The sequence below is a fragment of the Hibiscus syriacus genome, unplaced genomic scaffold (assembly GCF_006381635.1).
Source record: "Hibiscus syriacus cultivar Baekdansim isolate YM2019G1 unplaced genomic scaffold, ASM638163v2 tig00110783_pilon, whole genome shotgun sequence".
Taxonomy (NCBI): domain Eukaryota; kingdom Viridiplantae; phylum Streptophyta; class Magnoliopsida; order Malvales; family Malvaceae; genus Hibiscus; species Hibiscus syriacus.
The window spans coordinates 2239341-2255900 of NW_024062861.1; the positions used below are offsets into that span (position 1 = coordinate 2239341).

The window sequence follows — 16560 nt, forward strand, 5'->3', positions numbered from 1 at the left end:
TGGATGAACCTAATAGTCTATTAAGAAGCATTGAGCCAAGGTTGGGCTTGTTTGGGTTAGGATTAAGGTCAAATGGCCATAAAAAAGGAGATTTTTACATAGAAGACAAAATAAGAGAGATTAAAAGTATAATTATATCATTTTTAAAATTTAATATCATTTTTAAAATTTAAGACTGATTTTTAGGTATTATGGATGATATCATATAGGGGTTTTGGGAAAAGAGGGTTGTCATCTCTTCTTTGTCTTCTCTTCCTTCTTTCTTCACACTTCCTCTCTTCGTTTCTCTCCTTAACTTTTGGATGAAGGTGGATGGTAAGAACTTCTGCCATGTCTCCTTTTAACATTAAATTCGTTCTTGAGTTCTTCTGCAACATCCCAAGTGATTTATAACTCTTGCATCTCTTGTTGGCTAGGGGAATGGGTGTAGAGTGTTCAAGTTTAAGAAGAAAAGATCTATTATGGGTCAATTGATATATGATTTAAGATCGAATTTTATAGAGGTCTACTATAAGAGTGAACCGACCAATCTAAATTAAATATCAGAATTTGAACTCCTAATTTTAATTAATTGATTTAATGTCTCATCTTATTATATCAATTGATTATTGGTAGTAAACTAATATTAAGTTGCGTGTAAGTTTAAAACAATTCTCATCCTGAAATAAGAGATAAAAGCAGCTGATGTGGAAATCACAACCCCCGTTCCTTTGTTGCTATTAGTCAAAATCAAACGATAATCAACCTTTTCCTCAAAACTAATGTAAAAACCAACGATCCACGTTAATCAAACCATACTCAATATTCAATATCTAACAATAATTTTCTTTGTAAATGCATGAAGATTAACAATTTGAGACTTTTTATCTTATTTTGAACATAATGTGTGGTTGTTTTGTGACCATTGCTAAGCTTGAGGTTATGACCACGCAAATTGCTAAGCTTCAGATTATGACCATGTGTGGTATGTTTTGATTTGTGATAGGAATATGTATGTATTTAGTTACATATGTAAAATATTTTGAATGTGAACACACATATATATTATTCACATAAAATTTTTATATAGATGGTCAGAAATAATGGAATAAAACTTTTCTACCTTAAATCACAAAAATTGAAAAATAATGGATTAATGATGATGATGTGCAGCGATTTATTAGTGGAAAATGAAAGGAAATCAACAACGGAGGCTGTTGAAGATCCCACCCAACTTTTGTTGATTCAGATTCCTTTTTCTTTTTTGTCAAAAGGAGATTGAAGAAGATAATATAAAATAAGGAGAGATATTTGGCATAAACAGAGGAATCCAAGCTCCTTGGTGGTGGAATCGAATAATTAATTGCATTAGAATCTATGAGAAATGCACATGGCATGGCTGTTCTAAATTCAATGTTCCGTGATACATCTCTTGTTGTTCCGATTTTAGCACCGGTGAAAATAAATTATTAATTAAAAATATTAAAAAATATCTAAATAAACTTTTAGGAGGTGACCTAAATCTACCCTAATTCAAAATCATTCAATTTTTCAACCCTACTTTCAATTTATTTATTTATTTATTAATCTAAGATGGATTAGAATATAGTTTATATTCTAAAAATTTTCATAATTGTAGTCTTTGAAGCTCGAACTTAGGACCTCTAAAAATAAAAATTATCCTTTTAATCGTTGAAGTAGCTTGATCCATGCAACTTTAAATTTATTATTATTTTGACAAAATTATTATTTATAAGGTTAGAATTATAAGAAGAAAAAAAAGATATATAAGAAGACAAGTAACCTCTTAAGAATAGAAGATGAAAGCACATTCACATTTAGTAACAACATAAATTTCTAATCCAAAATATGAATTGAAATGTGGCATAGGCCAATGTTACAATAATTATTATTTTTCACTTTCTACATTTATTGGCAAGAATTGTGCAATCTCAAATCACCCATCCCCAAACATAACCATTATCACGGGGTCCCTATTTCTATCTTCATGCTACCTGCAGAAGCCATCATCCCTGACTTGACAAATTGCAGGCTCTTTAATCTTCTCTTCAACTCCTTCCTGCACAAAATTTCATAAAAGAAAAAACTAAATTAGTAAGGGATTCAAAAATATTTTTTAGCGTGATCACGTATATATTAATATATATACGTGGTTTTAGGAACTCTTTCATCGAACAGTGTGGATTAAATGGCTTAATACTTTACCCCATGAGTAATCTATCGAGGCTTGAAGTGGTTAATAGTCCTCTATTCTCTTCGGCTCTCCTTAAAAGGTATGGCAATACCATATCAACTGGTCCATATGGTAAATATTTGCTTACTTGAAACCCTGCGTTTCTCAAACCAAACGACAACGCTTCCGACATTCCATATAACTGTGCAAATTCAAGCTTTCGATTCCCCTTTTCAATCCCAAGGTCTCGTGCTTTTGATGCTGCCAATTGCCCTGTTTCATCAAAACCATATTTTCAGTTCTCCATCAAAACCATTGTTTCCAGATGAATAGAGAATTTTTTCCGAGTTTTAACACTGTACCTGACTCAAGATTATGAGTTGCGAGAACGAGTCCGCCATATCCATCCGCAATTTTCTCGAGCATAAACGAAGCACAGTCATTGAAGCAAGCATGGGTTTGTTGGATGCCGTTGTGGACCGGGGAATCGAACCCAAACGAAGAAGCCAACTTGGTTTCGCTCGACATATAAGCGCCTCTCACCAACTTAAACCCCATCGGAATCCCGAGACTCTCAGCCGTTTTGGCGGCGTTAAACAGCCGCTCTCTCGCGTCTTTCAAGTAAGCTTGGATGGTGCCATAAACAATAGGGTCGTGTTTGTTGTAGACGATTGCCGATGAGTAGGTGAAGTAATCGATGGCGGGTTGGATGGATGTGTCCTCGGCATCGATGATTAAAGGGACACTGTATTGTGCACATTTTTGGCAGAGTTTTAGGAGTCTTTGGTGAGCCAATTCAAGATCCGATTCTTCTTGAGGGGTTAATGGGTGGGGTTTTTGGAGTGTGTGATATAAAGCACTCGAGTCTGTGAAAATTGGCAAAGTGTTGAGTTTCCATGGGAGGGTAAATGAAGGGTCTTTGTATTGCCACCTCAATAGGTCACTAATTCTCCTTAGCAGCCCAAGGGGGCATATTGCAGTTATCTTTGCCACCACCGAGCTTACCTATACAATCATGTAACCAAATTCAATATTAAATGAGATAAGAAACCAACCGTAGATTCTACTATAATATAATAAGACATTAAAGATTAAATTCTTTAAGTAAGATCAAAATTATTGAATGGAACAAACTGAATTTAGGATGATCATTTTCATAATAGATTTTTGTAAAATTCTATCCAAAATATTTTATCAATAGATAAAATACTGACGATTAAACCAAATGTAGTATTAAATGAGATAAGAAATCAACAATCACTTGTTCTAGTGGGATAATGCACCAAGTCTCTTAGAATTTGAATCATAATTTACGGAATAAATTGAATTAAGAGAGTCATATTCATAATAGACTTTTATAAAACTTGATTATTAATAATCGATTAATAGAAAAAATTATCGATGATTAAACAAAAAATGAGATAAGAACAAGTCAAAGAAAGAAATCAATATTTCAAAAGGGTTTGAAGGAAGTTTGCAGCAAATATAAGAACAAGTTAAACTAAACTAAAATAAATACCATTCAATTTGAATCTTGATTCCATTAATGGCGGCTGTAGAAATTTGTGCATTTTCAAACTGTAATCAAGCTGTAAAGCTCGTGGAATGTTCAACGTCCAAAAAGTATGAAACTTTTGAACATTGGGTCAATTCTTACATGTTAACCTCAACTTGCAGATTCAGTGGAAACAGTCCCCCTTTCCTTAAATGTTGGAATCTTTTCCTTAAAACATTATATATTAAAAGTTGTAACTTTATTCAAACAAGTTTTCATTGTTGCAGCTACAAAACGGACAGCTGTCAAATCTCCCACCGTTCACTTTTTTTTTATCGTAACTTTCTCCGTTACACTCCAAACTGTAGTTTATCTGTCTTAAAATCGACTCGTTTGCTTTTTTTAATATAAATAAATAAATACTATTAATAGTAATCTAAAATCTTGGAGAATGAACACTTCCAAAACGTGATGAAATTTTTGAATAAATATTTATAATATTTAATTTATATTAATTGATTAACATATTAAAATTAATAGTTAAAAAACATTTCAACTCTCAAAAGATCTAAGATATGATCTTTTAAATACAAAATAATACACTCAAGATAATTGCGATGGACCCAAGGGGGTTACGAAAGGTCGCCCTCTAAAATTTTCATATATATATATATTTTGTTTTATATGTTTTCATTATAAATTTTATTGATAATTTATTTACTTTTTTAAAATTTTATAAATTTATTTCATTTTAAATTTTTATAAGTTCAATATTTAACATAAAATCATACATTATTCCTAAAAATAGCTTCCTTAACCCTAATGTCACATCTCCCAATGCGAATACACTTCTACTATAGTTAGATAACGTAACTATACATTCTTGTCTCTCTTTTTTCTTTATGAGTTTAAAAACGCTAAAATAAATTGTTATAAAAACACTAAAAATAAGAATTATATTTGAACCTCAAGTTGGATTTAAACCAATTGATTAAACCTTCATACTTGAAATGTTCTTTCCTTTGAATATTCTGCAACTTATTTTAGAATTTGAGGTTAACGTGTTGGGAGACAATTCACCATTTGAATAGCTCAAAACTTAGTTATAAACTTGACCGTTGATTTCATGTTTCTGTAATTTTCTGGGAAATTTAATATGTTCATCGTCTCAATCTGGGGAAAAAATGAATGAAATCTTAAAACAATAACTTACAGATGAAGGTGGAAGCGACTTTGCGAATTCAACACTCTGCAAAAAACCCTCCAAATTCTGATCACAACCGGCGTTGCCGCTGGTGTGTTCCACGGCATAAACGAGCATACCTCGCAAACCGGCCTCCTGGATTTTCCTCAAACACTCGGAGGCCTCCGCCGGGGTTTCACCGGCGCAGAAATGTTCGAAGAACGTATGTTTTACAGTTTTCAATATGACATCGCGTACCAAAGGCGTTTCGATGAGGCGGGAATTCATAACCCACATCCCGAAATCGACAAACGTCTCGTTGGAAGCCAACCCGAGGTTGACCGACGAACGTAAAAGCTTCAATGACGAAACTGAAGTGAAAAGCTTTTGGTGATCATCAAAGTCAAGTGGGGTTGTTGTTGTTGTTGTTGTTGGGTGGAATTTCTCGACGGCGGAAAGTTCAGGTTTTTCGTCGAAATTGAGGGGAGAAACGGCGGAGGAGGAGGCGGAGTTGAAAGGCCTGATGAAGGAGCGGAGGTTCTTGAGGAAGTTCGGCGATGAGAGAACTCTTGTTGCCATAGAAGGGAGAGACAAGACAAAAGGAGATTTTAGCTTTTGTCTAATAAGAAAATATTAATATGGCACAAAATGTGTGGAATGTGATGGGTATATATAGGCAAAAAAGAAGTTCGTTAATCTGAATAATTTACACGTCGGTAACTTGGTAATTTTCGGTGCTGTAAAAACAGAACAAGAGGATGCTTTAGTGATTAAGATTAAAAAGAATATTACAGTCAGTCAAATTCCTATTTAATTTTATAGTAAGTGACGTATTCAATAATAAATAATATTCTATAGGTCAATAAAAGATAAACAAATATATCTTACATGTTAATTAAATTGTTGATCTTTGTTCACCTTTAGACAAAATTAAATTTAAAATTTATTAAAAAATAATATATTGAGATATTATAAAATAATATTTATTTTTATATTTATATTATTATCTCCATTTGGACCAACTTGATATGTTGACATGACATTTAAGTCGCTAAACTGCCAAAACTTTCGGAGATTTTGATTGGATGAGTGGTCACTGTTCCAGCACTTTAATTTGTATTATTATATTGTATACCAAAATTTTGTTACTAAATTTATATGTGAGTTTTATGTGACTAAATTTTGATAATGTTAATTTTTTAAAATAATTTAATTAGAACATTTATATTTATAGAGTATGTATGTATAATCAACGAATAAAAAGAATCTTGATCATATATTACTTTATAATTATTTCATAATATTTAAAAAATAAAAATTTTATAATTTTATATTATATCGTCATTGATTAAATTCTCTTTATTGCCATTGTAAATATCATTATTGAACTTCTTATTCTTTTTAAGAAATTTCTACATCAACTTTTACCCAAACTAGGAATGTAATAAAATAATAATAAATACGATTCTAAGTAAACTAGGAGAAATAAAAGTCGTAATTAAAGTTTTATTTACAATATATCTTTAATTTAAAATAAAACTCTTTCAAATACTAAAATAGTTAAACATCTAGAGCCCTATTTGGACTTGTATAAGTTAATTATAATTATAACATTCTAAATTTATTGATATATAATATTTCTATTCATGTGTCGTATATGTTCTATAAAAGTTTTATTCACATAGACATCAAATTATTATTAAAATTTTAAATATTTATTTAAATATAAAATTAATAATATATTAAAATGTGTTAATTAATTTTATGTATGAATGAATTTCTATCCATATAAATTTTTATTTAAAATAATCATTTTTTATTTAATTATAAATATAATTTTAATGCTAAATCAACAATATATTTAAAAATGAAAATATTTTAATTTATTAAAAAATTCTACCTACTCGCATTTTTTATAAGTATTGTAGATAAAGTTTTTAAATAATATTATATATATGAATAAATTTAATGTAATTTTGGAAACCATTTGCATGTGAAAGCGTTGTCAGCATCTAGTAGGATATGAGTCATAAACTCCTCGTTCTTCACTTTACAGCCTGCCATGTCCTTTTACGGACGGTACACAATTATTGGAATAATCTTAAAATTTATTATCTTTCTGTCAATAGGCTTCTCGAGGCTTCCTATTATCCTCGACTCTCTTAAGGCTAATTTAGAACTAAGGTTCTTACCGAGTACAATAATCTTAATTTTTTGAGTAAACTATATCAGATATCATTAAAATTTTAGTAGTGTATTATTATTTATTTATATTATTCGCTTTTTTATTTGTTTAATTATAACATTAAAATTTAGTTTTAATTTCAATTATGTTATTGGATGGTTAAATTTTAACTACACGATGATATGATCGGATCTTTCTGTTATAGTGATGATGTGGATAAAATGGTATTATTTTGGTTCGACTATTGATGTCCAAAACGACATCACTTTATATACATAATTTTAGGAGGTATATCGGTTTTGTCCCTAAACTTTAAAAAAATTTAGTTTTTGGCATTAAACTTTTTAGTCGTTGTTGGTAGTCAATCGTTTTCAATCACCGATGTTTTTCACAACAAGATCAATATCAAAATGTTAGCATTTCACTCATCTTTCTTCTCCTAAGATTGATTTTTCACGAAACTCACTTAAAATCGACGAAAATCCATTTAAAGGTTTAACATGTTAATCCTCCGATCTCCTCCGATGATCGTCCGATTTGACTAGTTGATGCAAGCATCAAGGCTCAAAATCCAGCTCTAGGACATGATGCGTTGAGTTGGCTACAATGACTCGTTACAATATCCAAATCAGCACAAATCAAATCTAAGATGTTTTTGGTGGTTCAAGACTTTGTGAGCAAAGGTTTCCAAGCTCTTTTGGAAAATATAGACTTTTAAGTGACCCAAAATTATAATCATTTAGGGGCTGTTTGTTTATTGCTGAATGGAACCATTCAGCGCTGAATGTTGAACCGTTCAGCATTCAGCGTGTTTGATTCTCACCTCTGAATGAAGACTATGTTGAATGAAACAACAAAACATTGTTTAATGATTCAGCATTAAAGTACATTCTGAATCATTAAGTACCTGATATTTTACCATAATACATATTTTTTCACATGTTGTCTTATTAAACAATCATATCTTATAATATAATAAATCATTATGAAGGTAAAAATGAAAATATTCATAATTTAGATTGTACATTCAGAACCATTATAAACAACATGTCACATACAGAGTCAATTCATACATACCCTTTGAATCATTCAGGCCATTGAATCATTTATCACTTGATCATTTTATTTTATCAAATAACCCTTATTTTATGCCGGAGATTTAAAGTATTTAGATGCCAAGGAGAGAAACAGTCCCGTTTTTGGAGAATACAACAACTTGGAATACATTTATGAGCATACAAGTCCAATCCAATGATGAACATAAAATCCTTCAATTCATGTAATGAAAATCCAGTTCAATCTTATTCTATAAATTGATCAAATTCAACCAATCCAATAAGAGATTTTTATAATCTTTATTTTAATTTATAAATAATTTATTTAATTAGAGGAAAACACTTAAACTTGGACAAAATGTTCTTAAGAGATAATAGATTCCATATTTTTAAGAGAGATGCATTAATTATATATTCTTACCAAGTCTATGTGAGCATTTCCTTGCCTATATAAGGCATGTGGTTAAACACATTGAAGGATATCCTTTTTTTTTCTCTTTGATTTATTCAATAAAATATTCTTTGAGTTTTTATGTCGCAAGCTAGTGATTTTTGTGTCTTTTAGAGGTGTTTCTACTCAATGTCTTTGATAGATTGTTGGGGATTCATCTTTCCCACTCGATTTATCAAAAATCAATTCTTAGAAGGTGGATTAGAGTCGTTTGAAGAAGTTTGTTGAAGCATGTTAATGACTCTTATCACACCATTCATCGCCCATCTAACACATTCTAAACCTATACAAATCAATCATGATTCTAAGCATGTCACAAGAATGCAAGAAGATTAAGTTCGGAGTCAATGTATAAACTCTTATAACAAATAAGGAAAATGATAACCTTTTTTCTCGTAAATTAGGATGTATTTCACCTTTAATCCACCTCAACCAACATCTACACACTACCAGTTGATCGTTAATCGATTGTTGGATACAATTCTTCGCCAAAACGTGATTCTATCAATTCCAAATCAACTAGTGTTAAAGGAAATTGAACTTAAAATCTAAGTTTTATAAGAAATTTAATTCTATCAAATCGAATTAAATTCAGATTTTTTTTGTTATCCCTACCTAACATCTAATACGTTAAATAAAGTGTAAGATTGAGGCGAGCCATCTACGATATCACCCAAATATTTTTTTTCTTTTTGTATAGTTTATAATTTATATAATAAATTGACACTGATCAAATTAGGTGATAATTAAATGAGTTTTAAATGAATTGAATTGAACCCAATCAAATCGAATTGAATTTAGATTTTTCATCATCCCACCTAACATCCAATATGTTAAATAAAGCGTAAGACTGAGATAAATCGTCTACGATATCATCCAAATATATTTTCTTTTATATACTTTATAACTTATATAATAAATTGACATCGATCAAAATAGGTTATAATTAAATGAGTTTTTAAATGAAATGCCATGCTAATTAAGTTTTTATTTTAAATTTTACATTTAAATGCACGAATAAATCTATCTCAATAATTGAATGGATGATTATAATCCTTAGAAGTCTTAAGTTCAAACACTAGAGACTGCTTAAAATAATTTATTATACAAGATAGATCAATTTATTATATAAGTCTAATTTATAGATATAAAAACTTAAAATAATTATGATAGAATAAAAGGATCGTCTCTACTTAAAATAAATAAAAAATTTAAATGTGTAATATTTGTGATAGTATTATTCTTACCATTAGACACATTATTTCAAGCAGGAATCGTTTCTTTTACATTACAGTCGGCGATGAAGTAGCCATAGATTCTTGGATCCTAATAATTAGAAAAAAAGCAAGTACAATTTTCTAATTATCTGTTTGATACCATGTGGAATTCCGGTGACTCACCGAAAGACTTAACAATTAACTACATGCAACTGAGAAAGAATATATCAGCTTCTATACGTGAGAAGATGAAGGGAGTTAATATATCAGCTTCTATATGAGAGAAGATGAAGGAAGTTTTCATATTATCAAGAAATAACCGTGTATTCAACTGTACAAACGTTGGTCGTTTATAAGCTACAAGTTATTATTCTTATAATCTATCAATATAAGGTCAAATAGAAGCATTTTCATTTGTTCACAGCTTTTATTGTTTCTGCAAAGATGGCGTTAGCTTTAGCAGGAGATGATCGGTCGTCAAGATGGATGAGCAGCGGACAGAGTTGGGGATCGAAGAGGTTCAGGGATGTTTGGCAGACAACGCCCGAAGTGTTCGAGCGGAGCCAACGCCATGATACGGTGGAAAACCCCATGTGAGCTGCCATCGAACGGCGTCTCATTCATGAGAGGCTCAATAAAATTATGATAAGGAAAGTTGGTGATGATGGAAAAAATGTTCTTTGTTATATCTTCTGAGGTGATTTCTGGAAGTTATACGTTCTCCAACAGTAAAGATTTCCGAATAGATTTCTTAACTTACTAAATTTCCAGGAAATCTATATACTTCGGGTAGAAGAGTGTCGTAGTCCTCAAGTCAAGTACAATACGTATACAAGAGATATTTGACGACTAGATTAATGTAACCTGCTAACGTAGTACGAGTAGTCATAATATCCTTTGCCTGACATCATCAGTTAGAATCATTATAAATACGTTTTAGTCGCGACTAATTTAACAGTCGTGTTCTTATCAATTGCGGCTCTCCGTACGAATTAGAAAGAATATATCTCCTATAACTGACGAGATAAATTTATTTCTATCAATAATGGATGCGACGAGTGTGGTTTGAGCCTTTCGAACAAGAAAATCAGTCGAGATCTACTTGAAAATCAAAACAGTCGTCCTCACATCTCCTTTGCTTCTCCGATATTCAGTCCATTGTAAAGATTAGAAGAGAATACGACGGGAGAAGAAAAGAAGGAAAACAACACGAGCGATACCGCCTATCCTTTCTCTGTTTTTCTACGTTCAAGTAGGGTTTGTTTTTCTCTACTTTGAACATTTTTAGAACCATTGTTTTACAGTCTAATAATGTTTAATGGTATGGAAGAAACTGAAATGGCAGTTTTCAGGCTTTCTGTTTTCTATAAACAAAAGGGACTTCTTGTTCTACCCTGCATGGGCGTTTAGCCTTCCTCTTCATTTCTGGAATATGGATCTACCACCAATACTACACCATTGGATTTGATCCAGCTTCTGGCAGATGTCCACATTTTTAACAATCATCATTCTCACATACTGCAAAATTAGTAGTGTCTTGAGAATCATGAACATTATTTTCTTTTATCTAATAATTCTTTTCCTTTATATATTCAGATTCTTCATACAGTTCCTGACATTCATTAGATTGCTCTATCTCTCTTTAGGTTCATTGCAGAACACATTGGGTACCTTTCACCTTGCTAATGGTTTTAGGGTTTGAGGTTTCATTGTTGCCAAAGGAAAGTAATGTTGCGGAAGACGGCTATCGGATAGAGCAAAATCGCAACTGATAATTTGAGAAAATAAAAATGAAGATAAAAGAGACACAAAATTTACGTGGAAAACCCCTAAAAATTTAGGGTAAAAACCACGGGCAACAGTAGAAGAATTTCACTACGAGAAAATAGGAATTACAATTTCTCTCGATCGACCAAGGAGAAAACAATGATAATTCTCTCTTGATAAAAAGGAGAAAACAACTCTCAAGAAACTCTCTAATATTCTCTCTAGTATTGGAAGAAAGCTAGAATGCTTTGGGATGATTTTGAAGCTAAATGAGTTAGGGTATTTATAGTTGAAACCTAAGGACTAATTTGTAAATACCCTAAAGTTTAATGACTAAATTATGATTTAGCCATTATCAAAAAAATCAACAAAAATAGCTCGTTTTTGACTCCACCATTCGGTGCATTAATGCACCACTAAAAGCCACCGAAAGTGTTTTTGGCCATGTGTCCAACTTGGCTTTTAATTTTCAACAATCTCCCACTTGAAGATTTGATTGGAACAATCATATCTTCACACCATTCTTTCAACCTTGTACCATCATGTTGCTTACGTTTCTGACAGGCCACAAGAGGATCGACACCAAGTAAATTTATCAGCGTTGATCGCTTCGTCATAAAATCTGCTATGTTGTCTTTGGTATGGATCTTCTGCATATCTATCGTCCCTTCTTCCACCTTTTCACGAATGCAATGGTACTGAACTCGTATGTGCTTTTTCCTTGAATGAAATGCTGGATTCTTGCTAAATGCAAGGCACTTTGACTGTCACAAAACAGAGAGACATACTCTTGATTGTGCCCAAGCTCCTCCAATAGTATCTTCAACCAAATTGCTTCTTTATTGGCTTGTGTAGCTGCTACATATTCTGCCTCTGTTGTGGACGTAGCCACAACTGACTGTAATTTTGAAACCCAGCTTACAGCTCCACCAGCAATTTTGAACACATATCCTGTAGTAGATTTGCTTTTATCCAAATCTCCTGCATAGTCAGAATCTACATAACCATTGATTAGTAAGTTTGATCCTCCGTAACATAATGAAACATTTGAGATCCCTTTGATGTATCTGAGGATCCTCTTTACAATATTCCAATGCTCTTTGCCTGGATTCGCCAATGTCTGGTCTTGTGCATATCATAGCGAACATTAAACTTCCCACTGCTGATGCATACGGTAATCGAGATATCTCCATCCTCTCTTCTTCACTGCTAGGACTCATACTGGAGGATAATTTGAAGTTAATAAGAAGAGGGGTAGAAATTGGCTTACAATCTTGCATGTTGAATCGTGACACGATTTTCTTTAAGTAATTCTTTTGTGAAAGCCAAATCTTCCTATTACTTCTGTCTCGGTGAATTTGCATCCCTATAATCTTGTTTGCTGATCCCAAGTCCTTCATTTCAAATCCCCTAGCCAGTTGTGCCTTCAATTCTTCAATATGATCTTTGTTGGGTCCTGCAACCAACATGTCATCTACATACAACAGCAATATAACAAAATTGTTATCACCAGACCTCTTGAAATAAGCACAAGGGTCTGAGTTAAGTCTGTTGTATCCAAGGCACATAATGAAGGAATCAAATCTCTTATACCAACACCTTGGCGCCTGCTTTAGACCGTACAGAGATTTGTTCAACCTGCAAACCAAGTTCTTCTTTTCTTTTTCTTCAAAACCTTCAGGCTGGAGCATGTAAATCTCTTCTTCAAGATTTCCATGAAGAAAAGCTATTTTAACATCTAGCTGCTCTAGATGTAAGTTCAATGTAGCACACATTGCCAAAACTACTCGAACTGTTGTTAGTCGAACCACAGGAGAAAATATTTCATTGAAATCAATACATTCTTTTTGAGCATATCCTTTGACCACCACTCTTGCACGATACCTCTCAACATGATCGTCACCATTTCGCTTGATTTTGAAGACCCATTTGTTACCAATTGGATTCCTTCCTTGTGGTAGTGGCACAAGGTCCCATGTATTATTTTTATGAAGGGCTTCGATTTCTTCTTGCATCGCCATCATCCACAGTGAAGCATCTGAGCTGTTTATTGCCTCCTGGTATGTTAATGGCTCATTGTCCTCTGTTAAAAGGCAGTATGTAATATTACCTTCTATAACATAATCTGAGTGCCAATTGAGACACCTTCTCACACGATCTGATTGACGAGTTGTTGGAGCTTCAGAACTCTCTGGTTCTTGTTCATCATGTGTTGGTTCTGCTTCAGAAGAATCTCCTTGTTCAACCTTCTTTTCCACATGTATCTGTGTAGTCTCTGACTTTTCAGTGCTATCATTGTCTTCTTTTCTTTGTAGTTTATCTTCTACAAAGATAACATCCCTGCTGATGATCACTTTGCGGGTAGTGGGATCCCACAAGCGATACCCCTTGACTCCATCAGCATACCCCAAGAATTTGCATTTCCTGGATTTTGGATCCAGCTTTGAGATTTCTTGGGAGTTATACATCACGTACACAATACTTCCAAATACATGGAGGTTTGAATAATCAGCTGGTTTACCAGTCCACGTCTCCATTGGTGTCTTCAGCTCTATTGCAGTTGATAGAGCTCGATTCACCAAATAACAGGCGGTATTCACTGCTTCTGCCCAGAATGATTTTTCTAGGCCTGCATCCTTCAACATTGCTCTTGTTCTTTCTAACAAGGTTCTATTCATCCGCTCTGCCACTCCATTTTGTTGAGGAGTGTTCGCCACTGTGAACTGTCTTTTGATGCATTCTTTCCTGCAAAAGTCATCAAATTCTTCGCTTGTGTATTCTCCTCTATTATCTGTTCTGAAACACTTGATCTTATTTCCAGAATCAAGTTCCACCCGCGCTTTGAAGTTTTTGAAAGTGGAAAGCACATCTGACTTCTTCTTAATAGGGTACACCCAACATCTCCTGGAGTAGTCATCAATAAATGAGACAAAATATTTTGCTCCACCTAGGGATGTAATTGGTGCTTGCCTTTGATGTGTTGAATTTCAACCGGTGCTGCTTACTTGTTATGCAATGCTCACACAAAGAAAGTGATACCTTTGTTAAGCCTGGAAGTAGCTTTTGCTCCACAAGGACTTTCATTCCTTGTTCTGACATGTGTCCAAGTTTTGATGCATAGCATTGTCGAATCTGAACTACATGAGGCAACAGAGGCTTCTGCTTCTACCAAAGTCTCTCTCTTCAGTATGTACAAGTTTGCAGCTATTTTTTTGCCTTTCAGCACCATAAGCGCTCCACGGAACACCTTCATGATTCTTTTCTGTGTTTCAATCTTGCTTGCATTATTATCCAACAATCCGTAGGATAATAAATTTTTCTTCAGGCCTTTCACGTGTCGCACATCTCGAACAACTTTAATTGTTCCATCATACATCTTCAATTTGATGGCTCCTACGCCAACGATCTCTAAGGCATGATCATTGCAACTATAAACAGATCCTCCTGAGACATGTTCATAATGATGGAACCATTCTCTTCTTGGGGTCATGTGATATGTTGCTCCCGAATCAATGAGCCATATATCTGCAAATCGTTTTCTTTCTTCCACGGTGGTTGACGCTTCACAGCATAGAGCATCTCCATCATCTGAAGTGTTTGCGGTATTGCCTTGTGGATTGGAGTTTTTATTTAGACTCCAACAATCCTTCTTCAAGTGACCATTCTTTCCACAGTTGTAACACTTTAAATTCTTCTTGCTCCTCGACTTCGATCTACCATGTTTGTGATTGCTGCTTTGGCCACGTTCTGTTGATCTCCCTCTCATCGTTGTCAACGCTTCTGCTTGTTGCATATTTACTTGTCTGTCTTCCTTGTTCTTGCACCAATTTTCTTCTTGTAGAATAGCAGCTGCAACATCATCAAAGACTAGACTAGTGACATTATTGTTTGTCAAGTTGATGATGAGTTGATCATACGAATCCGGTAGACTTTAAAGTAGAAGTTCAGCACGTTCTTGTTCTCCTATTTTACAACTTAAGGATGTAAGCTGAGAAAATAAAGTATTCAATGTATTTAAGTGCTCCGTCACTGAAGTAGATTCTGGCATACGAAGAGTGTAAAATTTTCTCTTAAGAAAAATTTTATTGTGCAGCGATGTGGCCTCGTACAATTTGGTGAGATGGTCCCATATCTCCTTAGCTGTCTTCTTCTCCTCGATGCTTGACAATACTTCATCTGCTAATGCTAGATGAAAGTTTGTCATAGCATTCCCGTCCATTTCGATCCATTTGTTGTCATCTGTGAAATCCACTGGCCTTTCACTGATAGTTGCTAGACAACCGTCTTTCCTCAAGATGGCCTTCATCTTCAATTTCCACAATGAGAAATTTCTCCCATTGAATTTTTCAATATCAAATTTCGTTGCCATAGCTTCTATTATTGATAGCTCCCACTATTTCACTATCGTGAATAGTTCTCTAGAACCTCAAAGAATGGGTAATACCTTATTATTTTCTTATGTTGGAGGATCCACCTTTTGGTGGCAACTACAAAGACAATAAGCATATATTACACACTCAAATCTGGCTCGGATACCAATTGTTGCGGAAGACGGCTATCGGATAGAGCAAAATCGCAACTGATAATTTGAGAAAATAAAAATGAAGATAAAAGAGACACAAAATTTACGTGGAAAACCCCTAAAAAAATTAGGGTAAAAACCACGGGCAACTGTAGAAGAATTTCACTATGAGAAAATAGGAATTACAACTTCTATCGATCGACCAAGGAGAAAACAATGATAATTCTCTCTGATAAAAAGGAGAAAACAACTCTCAAGAAACTCTCTAATATTCTCTCTAGTATTGGAAGAAAGCTAGAATGCTTTGGGATGATTTTGAAGCTAAATGAGTTAGGGTATTTATAGTTGAAACCTAAGGACTAATTTGTAAATACCCTAAAGTTTAATGACTAAATTATGATTTAGCCATTATCCAAAAAATCAATAAAAACAACTCATTTTTGACTCCACCGGTGCATTAATGCACCGCTAAAAGCCACCGAAAGTTTTTGGCCATGTGTCCAACTTGGCTT

The 16560-nt window shown here is 33.3% G+C and overlaps 1 protein-coding gene across 1 annotated transcript; it reads right to left on the reverse strand.

Annotated features, from left to right (window-relative positions):
* Positions 1-1899: 1899 nt before the first annotated feature.
* Positions 1900-5500, reverse strand: LOC120140356 (proline dehydrogenase 2, mitochondrial-like). The gene is made up of 4 exons (XM_039155344.1): positions 4882-5500; positions 2536-3178; positions 2206-2446; positions 1900-2059 (listed from the first exon to the last, which is right to left on the reverse strand). Exons 1-4 carry the CDS (start codon positions 5428-5430, stop codon positions 1963-1965), a joined length of 1530 nt encoding a protein of 509 aa, XP_039011275.1. The 5' UTR covers positions 5431-5500; the 3' UTR covers positions 1900-1962.
* Between the last annotated feature and the right edge of the window lie 11060 nt (positions 5501-16560).